The sequence below is a fragment of the Corvus kubaryi genome, unplaced genomic scaffold (genome assembly GCF_017639235.1).
Source record: "Corvus kubaryi isolate FWS band 111438036 unplaced genomic scaffold, C.kubaryi_AGA036_p1.0 37385, whole genome shotgun sequence".
NCBI classification, from domain to species: Eukaryota; Metazoa; Chordata; class Aves; order Passeriformes; family Corvidae; genus Corvus; species Corvus kubaryi.
Window position 1 is genome coordinate 515,088 of NW_024581127.1, and position 16,617 is coordinate 531,704.

A 16,617-nucleotide genomic window follows, 5' to 3' on the forward strand; every position below is an offset into this window, starting at 1 on the left:
CAAAGGGTTAAAAATTAACCTGAAAACAAGCTATTCAGCATAGAAGTGCTTGAACAGTAATCTCTGCTTTGGATTCACTACTTTGCCAGGGAATTTTGTATAGCTTGTCAGCCCAAAAGCGGTGGGGGGTTTGGGCGAGTTGTTTTGTGATTGGCTTTTCCCCACAATGAACCTTGTGGGTTAAGCTCTTCCTCTTACTCTTTAACTCCGTATTTACAGCACTTACTCAGGATGTTTCTTCCCTGTAATTTCTTCTTTACCTGAAGGAATTCAAACTGGTCTTTCCTGCCTCCCAGGCAAAGGTTTTCTGAGATCAAGTTCTCGGTTCTTCCCATCTAAGCTGTCCATCCTGTTCTGCATGAGCTAGTTTCATATTTATAGAAAACGGAACCAAGACAGATTCTATAGCTAAAGGGGTGGAACAACCACCTGAAAAAACAGGTGTAATTCCAGCCACCTCCAGCTAATGCCTGAATGGTTTAAATATTCACTGGAAACAAGATTTAATCCCAGCTGAATTAATTGAATGCTCATAGACTCTCTCCTACAGTCCTGCCAATACGCCCAGTTGTGCCAGTAAGATTCCAGCCCTATTGTCTCCTCCCTTCTTCTTCCCCCACATCCCAAATACCCTGGCACATAACTACATACCATGGTACAGTAAATATCTTACTCAACTTTAGGGACACCACCACACCCGATTACAAAATTGCAGAAAATACTGGTTCTCAGAGGCCATCTAGTGGGAAGAGCAGAATACTCCAAGGAAACCATTTCAAACTTTTCCTTCTTAGTAATATAGTCTGCAAGATACACAGGGTTACCTTGCTGATCAGTGGATGTCCTTCCCACACAGCAACAAGAAAGCTGGTTAGGCTCATACACCAGACTCAGCAAGCTATGAGTATGGTCACAGACTCTTCTCTCTTTAGCATTAATTCTGAAAACTGTAATAGGAGTTCTGTCTGTGCAATGAAAAACCATATTGTACAACACAGAGCAGAGAGGAAGCCTTCTTTAAAACACACTTTTAAACTTGCTGTTAGGTGATTGCTAGACAATTTTGGGTTCCTATAGTTTGCTTCTGGCTGGAGAACATGTGGAAGATACCAGGCATTATAAGGAATAGACAGAAGTTTCTTTGCTTACAGCTTTCAGAGTCCGGAGAGCCCTGTTAGTGCTGCAGCCCCTTCCCACTTTCATGGGGGTTTGGCTGCCCGTGCACAAGTGAGCTCTGACACTGCCCCTGGGGTGAGCCCTGCTCTGTGAGAAGGAGCTGTGGGCAACCTTCTTGAAAGCTCCTGCCCCTTGTCTCAGCAGCCACATTTAAGTGCATTTAAGCTCAGGCCCTGGGCATGGGTACCTGTGCTCTGGGCACATCTGTGCCAGATCATGGATCTCACTCATCTTAACCCTGACTTGCCGGCATGACCAAAGCAAACACACATTGTAACCTGTACAGTGCCTTCCTCATTTATGACTATCACAGATGGAAACAAGAAAACAAAGACTGTTGTCGGTGCTTCATCCTTGGTATCTAAAAGATGACAAAAATACAAATCTGCTTGAATGAAAGTTTATTTCATGTATCATAGAAAAATCATGCATATCATCAAGTAAGGCTTTACAACATAAAGGATATAAAGGAAAGATGCATACAAATTCATAATATATAAACTTCTCTCATCATATTACACACAATACTCTTTATAGTTACACATTTAGGAACTAATTACTACCATTGCAGACATTTCACTTGCAAGATTGATCTCTGGTTTAAGGCTAAAACTTGCCCACCTTACTTAAGCAAATTCTTAGAGCTATTCCAAAGAACTTAGCCTGAACAACAAGTAGAAGACTAGACTTGGTTTCTGAGTATCATAGCTGCTGTATTTACATGCAACACCCTCTTTTTACACTTAGTTTTATTCAGGAGTCAATTAATAAAGTTACCTATATTAAAAAGAACCATTTACTAAGTTGGCTGATATGACAAATGTAAAAATACCACATGTTTAAGCTTGCAATTACCTGTAAGTGTTTTTCTGCTAGTCACAGTTAATGTTTCCTCATAGTTTTTTCTAAGTGATGCATTTCACATTCTCTTATGCAGTTGCTTCATGATAAAGAACAAGAGAGTGTTTTACTTGAAAAACCTGAGAAACTTACCAGACTTATTCAGATATGGTACCTGAGAGTATGAGGTTCTACAAAACAGAGCTGAAGTTTATAAACCTGAATTCTTCATAAACTCCAAATCCTTATTAATGTCAACAAGAGTTTGGAAGCTATGCTAGAGAGGAGAATTATATCTGATTGTCTAATCTTAGTTTCTTTTTGGACAACACACAAAACCACTGAACAAAACTTTCACCATGTCTGAAGCAAAGCAGAGAAAAAAATGGTATCACTGTATTGCATGCAACTGCTATTATCACATTATGTCACCTTTAACAGGTTTCTCATATACATTCATCTGCTGTTTAAATTCTAGCTGCACTGAACTTTCAAACAAGACAGGAAGAAACTACCTTGTTTACTAAGTTAATGGGAAACTACCTCTTGGCTTCAAGTGAAAACTGTATCCAGCTACAGGAAAAGTCAGACACTTTAGAGAAAAAATTAGGTTTACATTCCTTTAAATACAAAGGAATGAGTGTCTGCATCTCATACCTGGCTGCTACTCTAGTTACTCCCAAACAAATTCTTGGAGGATATATAAAACTGAATTGAAAAGAACTGAAAGTGGAATCAGCACTGAACTATGCCCTTCAAACTTATTTTATGTGATATTTGTGATACTGACTTTACACTGCATCCTCATATTTATGAAGGCCTCACAAGGTATAAGGATTCCAAATAATGCTGAATGTACAAGAGAAACAGTTTCACAAATGGGATATAACATGCTTCTTAGGCAAAAATGTCTTTTTGCTATCATGCCTTACTATTTTGGTCAATTTTTGAAATGACAAAGGAATCCCTGTCAAGAAGTTGGCTGCATACACATTATCTATGACAAACCCAAGAGTCTCATTTGCTAAATTGTTTGAAAAGGACAGGATTTTACTACACAATGTATCTAAGTGTCTAATGCTATCATAGTCCACAGCATTTTACAAAGATCACGTCTCATATTTTAAAAATATATGAAAACTTTTCCTTGTACCAAAGGTGATTACTTCAAAGTTTATAAGCATAATCAAGTCGTCTGTCCTGGAAGAAAAATATATTTTTCTGTAGCTTGCCTTCAAGTGTGATCCAAGATGATTATTATGTTATTGAACATAAATTTATATATTAATGTTTCAATGGTGCAGAAGATACACAGAATAAATCATTGTAAAGGAAAACTGTTCCAGCTTTCTGTCACTGTATCAGCTTAATTACACAATGCTGGCAAATAATTCCATTTATAAATAACAACACTGTACCTTTGACAAGATACTCAATCAAAAAAATAGGTTTGCTGAAATGCAGAAAATGTTCCTGTATAAACTGGATTATAATTATAGATCAATTCTTTTGCTTCCTCATCTTCACTGGAGAAATGGTGCAGGCTCTTCCGGGCTGTAAAATATTGTAAAAGTACAGATAATTTTAATGTCATCCTCCTCGAGAGTATTTATCTTGGTAAAGTAAGTTATTTTGTGTAGCACAACAAAATGGAATTACAGTAGCTTGTATGTGAAGAACTGGGAAGATGCATCTTCAGAAAGCTGGTTACAGCATATTTTATTACTGGAGAGGGAGAATTTAAAGCCAAGACTGTATGAAGTAGTTATCCATGAGATACTGGCAGTATCTACCAGAAATACCAGTACTTTTAACTCTGAAAGAAATGCATCAGAGTATCAGCCTACTGAAAGCTGCATGGACTGTGCTGGTGAGGACAATAAAATTGAATCCTCCTCTGGTTTATCATGTTGGCAACTCTACACAAGTTAAAATTAATGATGGATGGATGGATACAAAAATGGTATTTCAGTGGAATGGCTTAATTACTAAGTGATCACACATGAGTATATTTTTACATGACTATATTTTTCATCTTGTGGTTTATTCTCAAAGTTAGGGAAGATATTCTGCCTTACATTAGCTAAAAATGTGAATTACTCATTGCAAAGTTATGATATGAAGTACTCAGTAGGAGCAGCTTATTCTTCAGTAACTCCCCAAAAGACTAGGGAGGCAGTGAAGAATAATTTAGGATTTTGTAGATGAGATCGGGGTAGACACCGCGGGCTGAAGAAAGTTTGCTCTACCGGAATTGTAGGTCTGTAGATCCCAAAGCTAGTGACACATCTGTGTGGCACTCTGCACAAGCTCCTTGTATGTGTACACACACACAGAACTCACATGCAATATGTCTCAACAGCATTCACATGCAGACTTGGCACTTGCTTTGTCCCACCTAACTTGGATAATGGCCTGAGCAAGCTTACTTCTGTTGGGAATACAGTCTGCAGACAGATACTAGAGAAAGTAGCAAACAAAGCCAGAAAACACACTGCGTTCTAGTATTAGACTACAAAATTAAAACCAGACTCATACTACATTTTCTCCTATTTTCGCCTTAATTTTTGTCATAGTCCACCATTTAATAGATCACAGGGACACATTCCACTGGACTAGGCTGCTCAGAGGCCCAGTTCTGCGTGGCTGTAAGTTCTCTTACAGGTTTTGTAAGAGAAAAAGGTTTTGCTACATTTTCACAAAGAGGAGTAGGACTGCTTCATGCAAAAAAGCACCTTGAATTTGTATGAAATGCAACTTTTACTTCTACACTCTCACTGACCAGCACAAACTGCACTTCTTTACATCACTGTCTACTTTCTTCATTAAGTTGACTCTCTTGATTAGAGATCAAGTCTAGAGACCAACCTCAACCAGCTTAATCATTATGTTCTTCATAGGCCCCATCAAGGAAGCAAGACAATTTCATAAAATAGTCCAGCAGAAGGGTTTGGTAGGGATAAATAAAGGAATAAAGTCTGATTCCTTCAAATACTCCTCTATTCATGTCCTGCTTATTTATAGCAAATAGACCAGTAGTGTCATAAACTATCAAAATGTTATCCATTAGTTACTTCCAGATTCCTAGGGTATAAACAAAAAAAAAAAATTAGCAGCTCTGTAAAATTCAAAAACTTCTTGTGCTGTCTATAGTATGCAACTGTAGGGCACGGTATTGCACCCCTCTGACACATCCATACTGCCCAAGCCATATTTATAACCCCCGGTGCATGCATTTTGCAAGCAAAATTGGGAACACATGGAATGACTGTAAGCCAGTTTGGAACTGAAGAAGCCCCTGCAATTATGAATGGAGTACTTTTTTTCTTTTATTGGCTTTGTGCAAGAGAGGCCAAAATGTTACAGGGATATTTTGAAATGGTAGAAAGTCACAGAACAATGCTTTAGAGCCAGCCTAGTGAAAACAGTTTGTGGAATGCTTCGCCTTTTGATGTTACTTTCACTAAGCCATCTATTTCTAGTATCCTTTGGTGTTTTATAAGCCTGTAAAGCTTCTCAGAAAGCACTATGAGGTACTGAACTTTGACAGCTGAAAACGTTTTCAAAGTTTTTCAAGTAATGCTTCACTCTAACCCCCAACATTTATAGATAACAAACTTTTTACCTTCATTAACGAAGAAATCAGCCATATAATATGCTGCTCTTACAGCAGATGGTGAATGTGGAATGCCTGGAGAATCCTTCCACTCAAAAGGATTTTTCTCTGGATGCCACTGCATGCCATAAATTGGATATTTGTATGCTGCAACAAAACACAAGGCGTGTAAAGTTGTATGCCTTAAGAATTATGTGCTTAATCTTACTGCTACAAATATACCTCACTTATCAACAGTTTCACAAAAGCGTGAACAGTGAGTTGAAACACTGTTAAAGTCAGAGTGGAACTGAAGGAAAATAAATGGATATTGTAAAAGAAGGGTCTCATTACATGCAAGAAAATATCAGTACATCATTTTCTTGATTATTCATTTCAGAATATACACACTAAAAAATAACGTTTCAAGTGCATCAGTCTCAAAGCTTCCTATCTGCTGCCAGCATCACTCAGCATTCACAGCCATACAGGATGCCAGTTCCATGGGAGAGATCCAAGTCTTAGTATCACCCTGAAGGACCCATCGATCCAGGGGCAGCTCCCATCTGCTCCAGCTAGGCCTGATACATTTTGGGGGAGTCAGTCCTTAGCTCTCTTCCAGGGAACATCGGCACAGCAGCTGATGACTGCTCTGTGATAAACCGCTTGCAGGCACGGGTGATGCCTGTCATTAGCCCAATCAGATTTGCTGATCAAAGTGCTATTCTTCTCTTTTGGAGCACAGCCAGGATGCCACACAGAAGAATCCCATTGGTGACAGCTGGGCCTTACAGTAGAGCTGCTAGTGGTGCACTGATCAAGATAAAACACTCCCTGGAGAGCTAACTTGTTTCCTGAGCTGAGCAAGCCCAGTTTGAAACAGACAAAACAAGTCACGCAAAAGGCTTTTGGAGGAGGGCAATTACCAGCATTGCCGCTAAGGTAATGAGGGATATTGCTGTTCCCTCAGCAGCCTGGATTGTTCTTCCCATACAGCAAACACAGAAAGCACCAGCCTAAGCAGACAGCTGGGAAGCAAGGTTTGACAGAGGCACACTGCACTGCACAGGGATTCAACTACCGCAGCACAAGTGCTGTGCAGTTCACACCACAGCACTCAAATATGCCAGTGCTAAAGTGTAACAGCTTATCTAGAAGGGAAACAGCAGGTGGGAGGAGTAATGAGGCTCACAGTACTCAAAAGATAAAATACCCCTGCAAACAGAAATGCTCCTCACAGCCAGAGCACTGACAGGGCTGATGCTTACCCTGCTATTCTAACAACTTGCAATACAAATTCACATCGGTGCCACACCACCTCTAAAAAACTACCTTGTAACAGTCACAGTTTCCAAAGGAAATTAACTTCCTTACCTTCCATGGTAGATATAAATTCCACTTCATCATCAGTGTTAGTAGTCAGAACTCTATAGAAAGTACGAAGCTCTTCATTATTTGTGAAATTCTGTGATAAGAGAGGAGGAAGAGGGAAAAGGTGTTATTTGCTTATTTATTTCTAGTTTTAACTAAAAAAAAAAGTTTGTATGCAGAAAAAAAAAAGATCAAATACCTCCAAGGAGAGGCTCCACACATGAAAGTTTGATGTCAATGGCTCAGTAGCAAGCGCATGTAATACATCATCAGGGAAATTCCTGAACATTTTACTGTCTTTTGCAGCTATTAGAAAGAAAAAAAATTGTATTTTCCATTACCCAAGCCAGTCTCAGATGGATTTAAACTGACAGAAGACAATTAATAAAATGCTGCGCTAAAGTAAACTTTTTTGGCAGTAAATCTTTATTACTTTAGAATATCCTGCAAGAAATATCAGTGAATTAACTACAACAGATTTCCAATATGCTGTTACCACTGAGTACCAGTATTTTCCAGAGAGGATGCAGCTTTGCTACCTAAGTTCTCACTAAAATAAGCATCATTCTTTGACATTCATTTCAGTGGCCCTTCCACTCACAATGAGCACAAGTGACAGAATTTGTGAATGCTCCACAGTCTGCAGATGGATTACTCACAAAGGGTAAAAATATCAACAGAGGCCCCATTTTACCAGTGCTGCTGAGTGCCACAGCTCTACCTTACGGGATCTCTCTGATTTCAATACTGTTCAAATGGGACAGTAATGGTACTATTCATCATTAGGAAAATGTGATTTGAAAAATTTAAGATCACCTGCTCTCCAAGTTTGAAAGGTTTTGAACCTGTGAATTTTGTTCAACTGGGTCACAGAAAAGGACCCTAAGCAGACATTACTCTGTAGGTCTGAATTTTCAAATGAGTCAAAGGGCCACAACTGTGGTTTTTGCTGACTGCTCTTTGTTTCAAATGGCTTGTGCTCACTTCTCTGCTTTAGAAGTGACAGTTGCACTGACTTTACAAAAACAGTCAAGGCAATTTAATTACAAAGAATTTAGCAGAAGATAATAATCAGAAACCTCCCAAACATCCACCCCACAATATTTATCCTTAACAAAACCCAACACCTCTTAGCAAGACTCAGACACGAGATGTAATAAATTTTTCACCTGAGGTAAAGTTCAGAGGGAGTGAAAAACCATTTGTCTTGGTATGAACAAGTAAAACTTCACCACTTGTGAGATATGTAAGCTCTTCGTGTCCAAGACATGTTCCCCATATTGGGAAATAATCTCCTTTATCATTAGCCTACAAAATAAAAGCAACAACATAAGGGAACAGTAATAAAAATTTACAGAAAAGAGACTGACAAGAGCTTCCTACTCTTTTCACTTTCTCCTCTCTAGGTGAGAAGTATAACTACTACAGTAGTGTGAATTGCTACCACAGAAATTTTAACAGTTCAATTGCAGTTGAAATAAGCACAGACTCCCTTAGAGTTTCTCCTAGAATATGAAGACTAAACGATATATGTTTGTGTTGAAGCAGCAAACTGAGCCTAATGTGGACACTGATTTGACTGTTCTACAAGTAATGTTGAGAGCAGCCTAAACAGAAACCACAAAATGGCAACATTTCAATAAAAAAAAGCAATCATTAGAAGGGACACAGAAGAGTCTGTCACCATTTTGAGGGAAAGCCTACCTATTATAATTCATACTTTTCTATGAAGCACACTGATCACATAGCAAGGGACTTTTGCAATGTCTGTGCCCACAGAACTGTATTAAGAAAACATGAATCCTACTACTAGCACAGCTACGGTCTTACGTGACATACTTAAATGATTGTTTAACTAGCAGGTTTGGACCTGTGTTCCAAAAAGACAAAATGTGCATTTAAGCAACATTAAAAAGTGGCAGTCATTTTCAAAAGAATAAAAACTGGCAGGTCAGTGTGAAAACAATATAAAAAAAAAAGCAAAAAGGAGAAAAAGAAAGCAAAAAACCAAGAACCTAACTAGCTTCTTGTGACCTAATTAAGCATGGTGTATACAGGCATTGGAAATCTGCATTTTTAAGTGGTTTGTACCTGATCATAAGCACATGTAGGAGACTGGGATGTTTCAGAACTCCTGTTTTTGTGGAACCTGCCTGGTTTTTTCCTAACTTGTTTCTAAACATTTTTAAGTTATGCAGACCACAACACACACACACCACCCCTGAAGAGCTGCTGCTCAAAGCCATTTTTGAGAAAGCTGACATGACAGGCTCAGAATAAAAATGTTCCCCTACTGCATTACTGACAGTATGGTAATAAAAGCCCACAGAACTACTTCTCCTCAGAGCAAAGCAAGGAAGATGTAAAGAAAGAAGGCTGATAGGGCTGTAGAGTCTTCATGACCACCCGTCATGTACAACGAGGCACGGGACTTACATGAATGACACACAGTGGAGTTGCAAGTGAGGACTAAAACTACTGAAGGCAAAAAATAAACTACAGTTTAAAACCAATTGCAATTGAAACTAAGATTTTGTGCCCCTTCCCCCTTTTTTAAAATAAACTAGAGCCTGGAGGCTAAGCATGTATTAAACAACACTCAAGACATCACATTTTAAAAACTAATTTAAGAGCCGGAAAACAGTATTTAATTTAGATTTTTGCCTAGCTAGTAAAATTCTACTGACTTGAATGGGGATTAGCATTTCACACCCTCTATTCAAAATAAAGCAGAGACAGATCAAAGTAATTTCTCATTGTGAACATTTGCAAATGAAAAGGACCCTTCATATGGGTTAGAAAAAGATAAAATTCAGTCATTCTGTACTTGTAAAGATACTCTTGACTATTGTAGCTTACGTTACATGAGTAAAGCTAGCAATATTTTATAGCACTATTAAGATTTGAAAGATGAAACTCAAAACACAAAATTATCACAAACAGCAAGGAAAAGCCCTGCCTTGATGAACTGAATATTATTTTCTGTCCTTCACTCACTGGCTGTACACATATCAGCTAATAAACCTGTCTCTCTGATCATAAAGTGACATAGGCAATTCAGTTAATCATTGTGAAACGTCAACATAATTTCATAATCGTACAAGAAACCACAAGAAACCCTCGCCCTAGTACTGAATACCAAGACAGAGGCTGCAGTTAACACAGTGAGCAGTTCCAAAGAGACAAATGAAATTGTCCCACATAAAAGTGAGACGCTCTTTGCAAGACACACTGAAAATAAAGACAGACAAAAGCATAGAAACATTGATGCCACAGGGACTGAAGAGTAAAGGGAGCTCTATTACTGAATTGCAGCAGCTGACTGGTCCTGTGAATGCCAATGCCTGCACTTTCCTTGCCTGCTGTTGGAAAGTCAGCAGCAAAGGTGGAAGAGCAATTCCTCACTGGCAAGTTCACATAGACCTATAAAGTCTCAGGTACAGCAAATAAACAATACTGTTCTCACCTGAAGAACTTTGGAGTTTAAGACCATAACACAACATATAACAGGAGTAGGTGTCACAAGCCTGAATCTTAAGCTATTAATGCAGAAGCTTTATGCAGAAGCAAGAAATAAGCTACCTATTTTCAGGCCTAGAGTTAACATACTGAATGACAGTGCAAAACTATGAAAAATATGAACCTGGTGATTTTGATCTCTGAACAGTGATAATAACAAGAACCAACTGCTCCTTAGTAATTACCTCCAAGGCCTTGTGGTAAAATATCTTAGCAACCCTTGAATACTCTGAAGTCCTAAGATCCACACCACCTCCTGGAAAAAGTACCCTGAAAGGCAACATCCAAGAATATGATTAGCAACAATGATCAACTCAAAACTTGGACAACGTACACAGAGAAATGTCTGATAGCAGTTTTAAGGGTATGATTCAGGTCTAGGTTTTAGAAATCTACAGACAGGCATCCCATTATGGACAACACAGATCTAGTCAGGAAAGACACTGGAGATTCAAATAGGTTTTCAGGACCAGCCACCTGAGTGGTGGGTAGGTGGGACAGCCCTGTCGGCTCCACTGGCTGTACTGACTAGCATTCCATTAATTATGTGACTTTGGACAGCTAGAGCACATGCAGACAGTTTAGTTTAGGTGTTTCAGTCTTTAATTTAATCTTAGTGTTCTTCTACTGAAGAATGGTTACTCTATCACAAAGTATAGATCAAGCCTCACAAAACATATGGAAGAAGAAAGTGAACAGAAAATACATAAAACACTAAAACACACAGACTTCAGCTGGTATACAAAATGGTTGCAAGCCACGACTCTCTGAGTTCCTATCCTGCCTCTCAGCTGGCTCTCACTATCACTTTAAAATTCCAGCCCAAATCTCAATTCATCCTGCTCAGTTTCAGGAAAGTAGAATTGTGGCCCTGACACAGCGACCTTCTTATTGGAGACAACACAGATCAAAAAGTTCCTATCAAAAAAGGAGGAAAAGTACATTTGACCGTTACCTTTGGTCACACAGGATCCCAGAGAGCTAAGGAAGACAAAGCAATCTCGGGACAATTTCACAGAAATAGTGCAAAAGCTTTTTCCCCCCCCAAAATACAATCAGGACTGGCAATTCCCTGTGTGGCTCCACAAACCCAAACAAACACCACAGAAGAGAAAGATTCAGTACAGTCTAGCAGAGAACTTACATGGACACATGATGACATGTAAAATAATCAAGTACTATCAGAAACAGTAACATGAAATAAAGGAAGCCTCTTCTGGCTGTAACTGGAACAGTGCCTGCTGAACCAACAGAACTGAATGTGTGAGCATTCCCCAACCCACTGCTGCAGAACCTCAATTAGATTTACTCAAGTCACATCCATTAGGTGTTGATTTGTTACCGAAATAGGTGTAGGATTTCCTCTATATTTCTGTGCTCTGGAAATGGCAATCTGTATCAGTGAGATACTAAAAGCAGTTAGAAACAACTAACATCCCACATGATCCCAAGCGTTTGCAGAGAAAATGTGTATTTAAACCCCTGTGACCAGGTTTTTTTTTTAAGTGAATAATGTACAGGATCATCTAAAAGCCATCAAGTATTTAGTGGAAAAGTAGTATTCACAAAAATACAAAAAACTTTACTTCCCAGTATCAACATTGAAAATTAATACAGCTAAAGGTATTTTCAAAATAGGCCAGATTATTGATTTCTTCAGAGATCTAATTAGACAAATAAGGTGATCTTTACCTGGAAGTGGTAGAAAATTCACTTCACCTGTTCAAACCAAAACCTGGATGATACTAATTAGGAAAAATGATTGTCATTTTTGCTAAAGCAAAAAGGAAACAACCCATTAAGTAGCAATGATAATGGCTTGACATTGTCAGAAGCAGATTGAAATGCAACTAGGTGTATTCCAGTATCTCTAACTGGTTAGAGCTGGTTAGATCATTTCCACTGGACATTTCAATGGCTACCTCAGGAGTACATTCATAAAATTATGTCTTTACTATAGCAAATTCCATTATTTTAAGGCGGCAGCATTTAATAGTAAGTAATTTCCAGCTTCAAAGAACAATATGAAAGATCAATGTATCTCTTTCTTATTCTGAATTTCCACAGAATAAAAGTCATGCCCTCCAGAGATCTTTTTTGTTATTTAAACACTTTGTTATTTAAACACAATTTTATTGTGGAAGCCAACAGGTGATGGTAGAGGGCCACAAGAGGAAAATCAGACCATCCTTACTCACCTACGTAACACAAACTCAACTGACTTCTGACTGCAAGGACAGAAGGACAAAGGAAATGGATCTACTTTCCAAACACTCTTCTGGATTGACGTAGGTGGTGAGGTAGAAACAATGAGAGACCCCATTGGTGGAAGCCCTTCTGGCAACCAAAGAGAAGCTGGTAGCCATGAGAAAGGAATGAAATGATTCATTTTGTCTCCAACAGCACACAGCAGAGAAAGCATCACTGTCTTATATTCACTTATAGCGCAAGACCGCAAAGACCCACGTCTTAGTGTCCAAGGGCATCTTGATGTACATAGGAGTACACTGCACTCCACAGACAGCCAAAGGTCTAAATATTCAAGGTCTACACATGCAGATTAACATTCTAGTATATGCATAAGCTTAACAAATATATTAATGGTTTAAGATGCTCATCTCATGACTACAAGTAGACCAATCACATGCTCTGGCCTCACACAAAATCAGCTGTGAAGTGTAGCATCAGCTGATTTTACTCTTCTAAAGTGCACTTCTAGCACACTGCAAAAAAAACACAAAAAGTTTTGACTTTTCTTAGTCCACAATAAAAACTGTTAGGCAAGATCACATCCCACATTTGAAATGTAGGAAGAACATGGGGATGGCAGTTGCTACAGATCCCCTGAAAAGCCAGGAAGTTTGTCTAACAAAGACCTAAGCCACAGATCACAACAGGCAAGACAGACCATTCAAGTAGCAAGAGAGAGAGCACACATGGAGAAAAGAGTAGAAGACACTGGAAATCAGAAACTTTTATAATAGAGGAGATATGGAAAGGACTGAAAGAGGGAAGAAAGGGTAGAAACAGGGGTGAAATACCAAGCAAGTGCTATTAAACATCAAAATGAACGTGACAGCTCAAATGAGGAAGACAGAAAAATTAACAAAGAAGAAGTAGAGTATTTCACTTGCATAATTGCTCTTAACTATAATGCCACTTCTCCCTGCCTGCAGACAAGCACAAGGGAATGCCAAGATGAGCCTTGGCACTGTTGCAGATTATCTGACGTGTTCCTCAAGGAAGGAAACGCAGAACACCAGTAGTGGATGAAACAATGCATTCTGTGTCTTAGAACATATTTTCATGTCTGCAGTGCCCAGCGCAACGTCTCGAAAGAGCAGGAAGACAATGTCCATGGGAACACAGCAGAGCTCAAAACCAGAACTATCATGTCTTTCAACAGAAAGCTGAAAGTGATCAAAACTTACCCATTAATAGAGTGGAATATTTTATCATATTCTTCATCTGTAAGATTTAATCTGAAACACCAAAAAATAATTACAGAATACATACAAAATACATGTATTTAACCATAAAAATATAATCTCTACTGAACGGAAATGTCTGTCACAGAAAATATGCAGAAGGCTTGCTTTAAATAGAGTAAAATAGACACAAATCAAATGAAACATTTCACTTGAAATAGCTCAATCCACAAGATTGAAAACAGGGCCCTGTCAGGTACAGCTCCTGATGAGGTACTCTGAGACCCTTCTGCAGACACTTGAAAAATTTACCATTTACATGAATGGCATGGTTATTATTTCCTGCAGACCGGAAACTCCGGTTTCCAACTGACTCCAAGAAGGGCAGAGCTGCCAACAATGGGTCACACCCATGCACCCCCAGCCTCCTTGCCAGTGTGGCAGCACGAAAAGCAGAAAAGGTCTTGGCTCTGTTGTAAGCCCTGCTCAGCAATAACAAAAACATCTCTATATTATCAACCCTGTGTTCAGCACAAATCCAAAACACACCCCCACACCAGTTACTGTGAAGAAAATTAACTCTACCCCAGCCAAAACCAGCACAGATGGCTGCACTTCTGCAGAACTGATATGCTGGGTGTCAGTGAAAGTGTTCAGCTTTGCTGCAAGTAACTTAACTGCCAGAATTAGAAGCATCCATTCATTGGTGAAGCTTCTGGTCAACAAACATTCTGAAAGCTCCAGCAGCTACGTGAGGAATGCTGGCTTCTAATTCGGGCACTTAAGTAGTGCTCTTATTGGACTGTGTAGATACATCCTATTTTATTTTTCTGCAGCTGTATTAGTATTGTTTTTAAGTACTGAAATTTATAATTTTATCATCTGGTTTCAGTGCTCTTAAAATTTTATAGCTAAGCATTGGCACGAAGTACTGTCAGCTGTTACTTTGCTACTTTTTACCAAACAACCAAAATACAAGGAATTAGTGACCCATAGTTTGAACAGAACTGGACTTTGGTTTCTGAAAGGAGTAGTGACAGCCTTCCTTGATTCCTTGAATTCCAGGGCTACAAAATGTGAAAAAAAAGATATAGCTATCTATGTATCTAGATATCTATGCGTGTTTGTGGGGCACTACACAGTAGACAGAATATAGCTAACTTCAAAAACCATGCATGCAAACTATAGAAGGCAATTTTACTGGTAAAAGAAATTAGTACTTTTCAAAGAAAGACTATTTTTTAACATAAGAAGAAGCATTAAAAAGTACATGTTCCACTCTGCTTTTATTCTGATTTCTGAAACTCTCTGAAAATTGTGGCATTTTCAAATGGTTTTTGAGGAACAATAAAGACTCATAAAAGCAGTACAACTGCTTTCTGTGCCTCTAAAATGGCACAAACCTTACATAATGCAATTATTATGCATTCTTAAGGATATAAAAAATGTACCTTATTGGCACAGCTCGAGCACCGGCAGATTCCACAAACTTCACATATGAAGCTGCAATATAAGATCTTCCAAACCTCTGGTACTCATCAAAGTGACATTCCTGTGACAATATCCCTGAAGGGCCCAAGGAAGAAAATTAGCACTATACAAATGGCAAATGCTACACACTGAAAGAAAAATCACAAAATCACTTAATCAATTAGTTTGGAAAAGACCTCTGAGATCATCGAATCCAACCTATGACTGAACACAGGTCAACTAGAGCATGAAACAAGTGCCACGTCCAGTCTTTCCTTAAACACCTCCAAGGACAGTGACTCCACCACTTCCCCTGGGCAGTCCATTACAGTATGTAATCACCCTTCCAATAAGGAAGTTCTTCCTATGTCTAACCTAAACCTCTCCTAGGTAGCTTAAGACTCTGTCCTCTTGTCCTATTGCTAGCTGCCAAGAAGAGAGCGACCCCAACCTGGCTACAACCTCCTTTCAAGCAATTGTAAAGAACAGTAAGGTCACCCCCGAGCCTTCCATTCTCCAGCCCAAACCACCCCAGGCTCCTCAGCTGCTCCTTCTAAGACTTGTGCTCTCATTAATTAATTAATTAATTAACCCCCCATTTCCCATATACCAGCTTGCAGCGATACATCTACTGCCTAGAGGAACCGCAGGCACCGAGACAACGGGGCATCAATTACGGTGCTCCGTCACAAGGTACCACATAAACACACATTACCTGACTAAGAGCCGGCTTCCCTGCTATGACTGCTCAGCACTGTGACTTCTCTCAAACCAGACTGATTTTTAGCGAAAGGACGTAGAGCGTAACGCTGCTTTCAACAGCTCTAGGCAAACCTACGCTCCGGGAGACGCTTCCGTCCCCCCGCCCGGCCAAGGCAGGGTGCGAGGCCCCGCGGCCCCTTACCGATGATGGGTCTGTCATTGCGCTCCGCCGCGAGGTCGCGCCGCGCCAGCGAGGCGGGGGAGCCGCAGCGCAGCAGCACCAGGAGGAGCGCGGCGGCCGCGATGGGACGGAGCCCTGCCAGGCGCCCCATGGCCACCGCCGGGCACAGCTACGGGCTCCCGGCTCGGTGCACGGCTCGGCACGGCGCGGAGCACGGCCCGGCTGCCGGCTCGGCTCGGCACCCGGCCCTGCGCACGCAGCTCCAGGCCCGCCCGCAGCGCAGCTCGCTGGGAAATGCAGTCCCGGCCCGCTGCCCCGCCCGCGGGCTGAGCCCG

The 16,617-nt window shown here is 40.0% G+C and overlaps 1 protein-coding gene across 1 annotated transcript; it reads right to left on the reverse strand.

The window, feature by feature from the left end:
- Nucleotides 1–1,560: 1,560 nt before the first annotated feature.
- GGH (gamma-glutamyl hydrolase) lies at nucleotides 1,561–16,564 on the reverse strand. Its single transcript, XM_042035827.1, has 9 exons — nucleotides 16,304–16,564; nucleotides 15,381–15,495; nucleotides 13,933–13,983; nucleotides 10,687–10,771; nucleotides 8,152–8,290; nucleotides 7,182–7,288; nucleotides 6,986–7,076; nucleotides 5,642–5,779; nucleotides 1,561–3,570 (listed from the first exon to the last, which is right to left on the reverse strand). Exons 1-9 carry the CDS (start codon nucleotides 16,431–16,433, stop codon nucleotides 3,449–3,451), a joined length of 978 nt encoding a protein of 325 aa, XP_041891761.1. The 5' UTR covers nucleotides 16,434–16,564; the 3' UTR covers nucleotides 1,561–3,448.
- Between the last annotated feature and the right edge of the window lie 53 nt (nucleotides 16,565–16,617).

Excerpts from the sequence above, each read along its gene's own strand:
- GGH (XM_042035827.1), bottom strand. The coding sequence starts at position 16,433 with ATGGGGCGCCTGGCAGGGCTCCGTCCCATCGCGGCCGCCGCGCTCCTC. Across the intron at positions 7,289-8,151 it reads CCCTCTGAACTTTACCTCAG|CTGCAAAAGACAGTAAAATG; the intron begins GTGAAAAATTTA and ends TCTTTCTAATAG. Across the intron at positions 5,780-6,985 it reads ATTTATATCTACCATGGAAG|CATACAAATATCCAATTTAT; the intron begins GTAAGGAAGTTA and ends GTTTTGTTGCAG.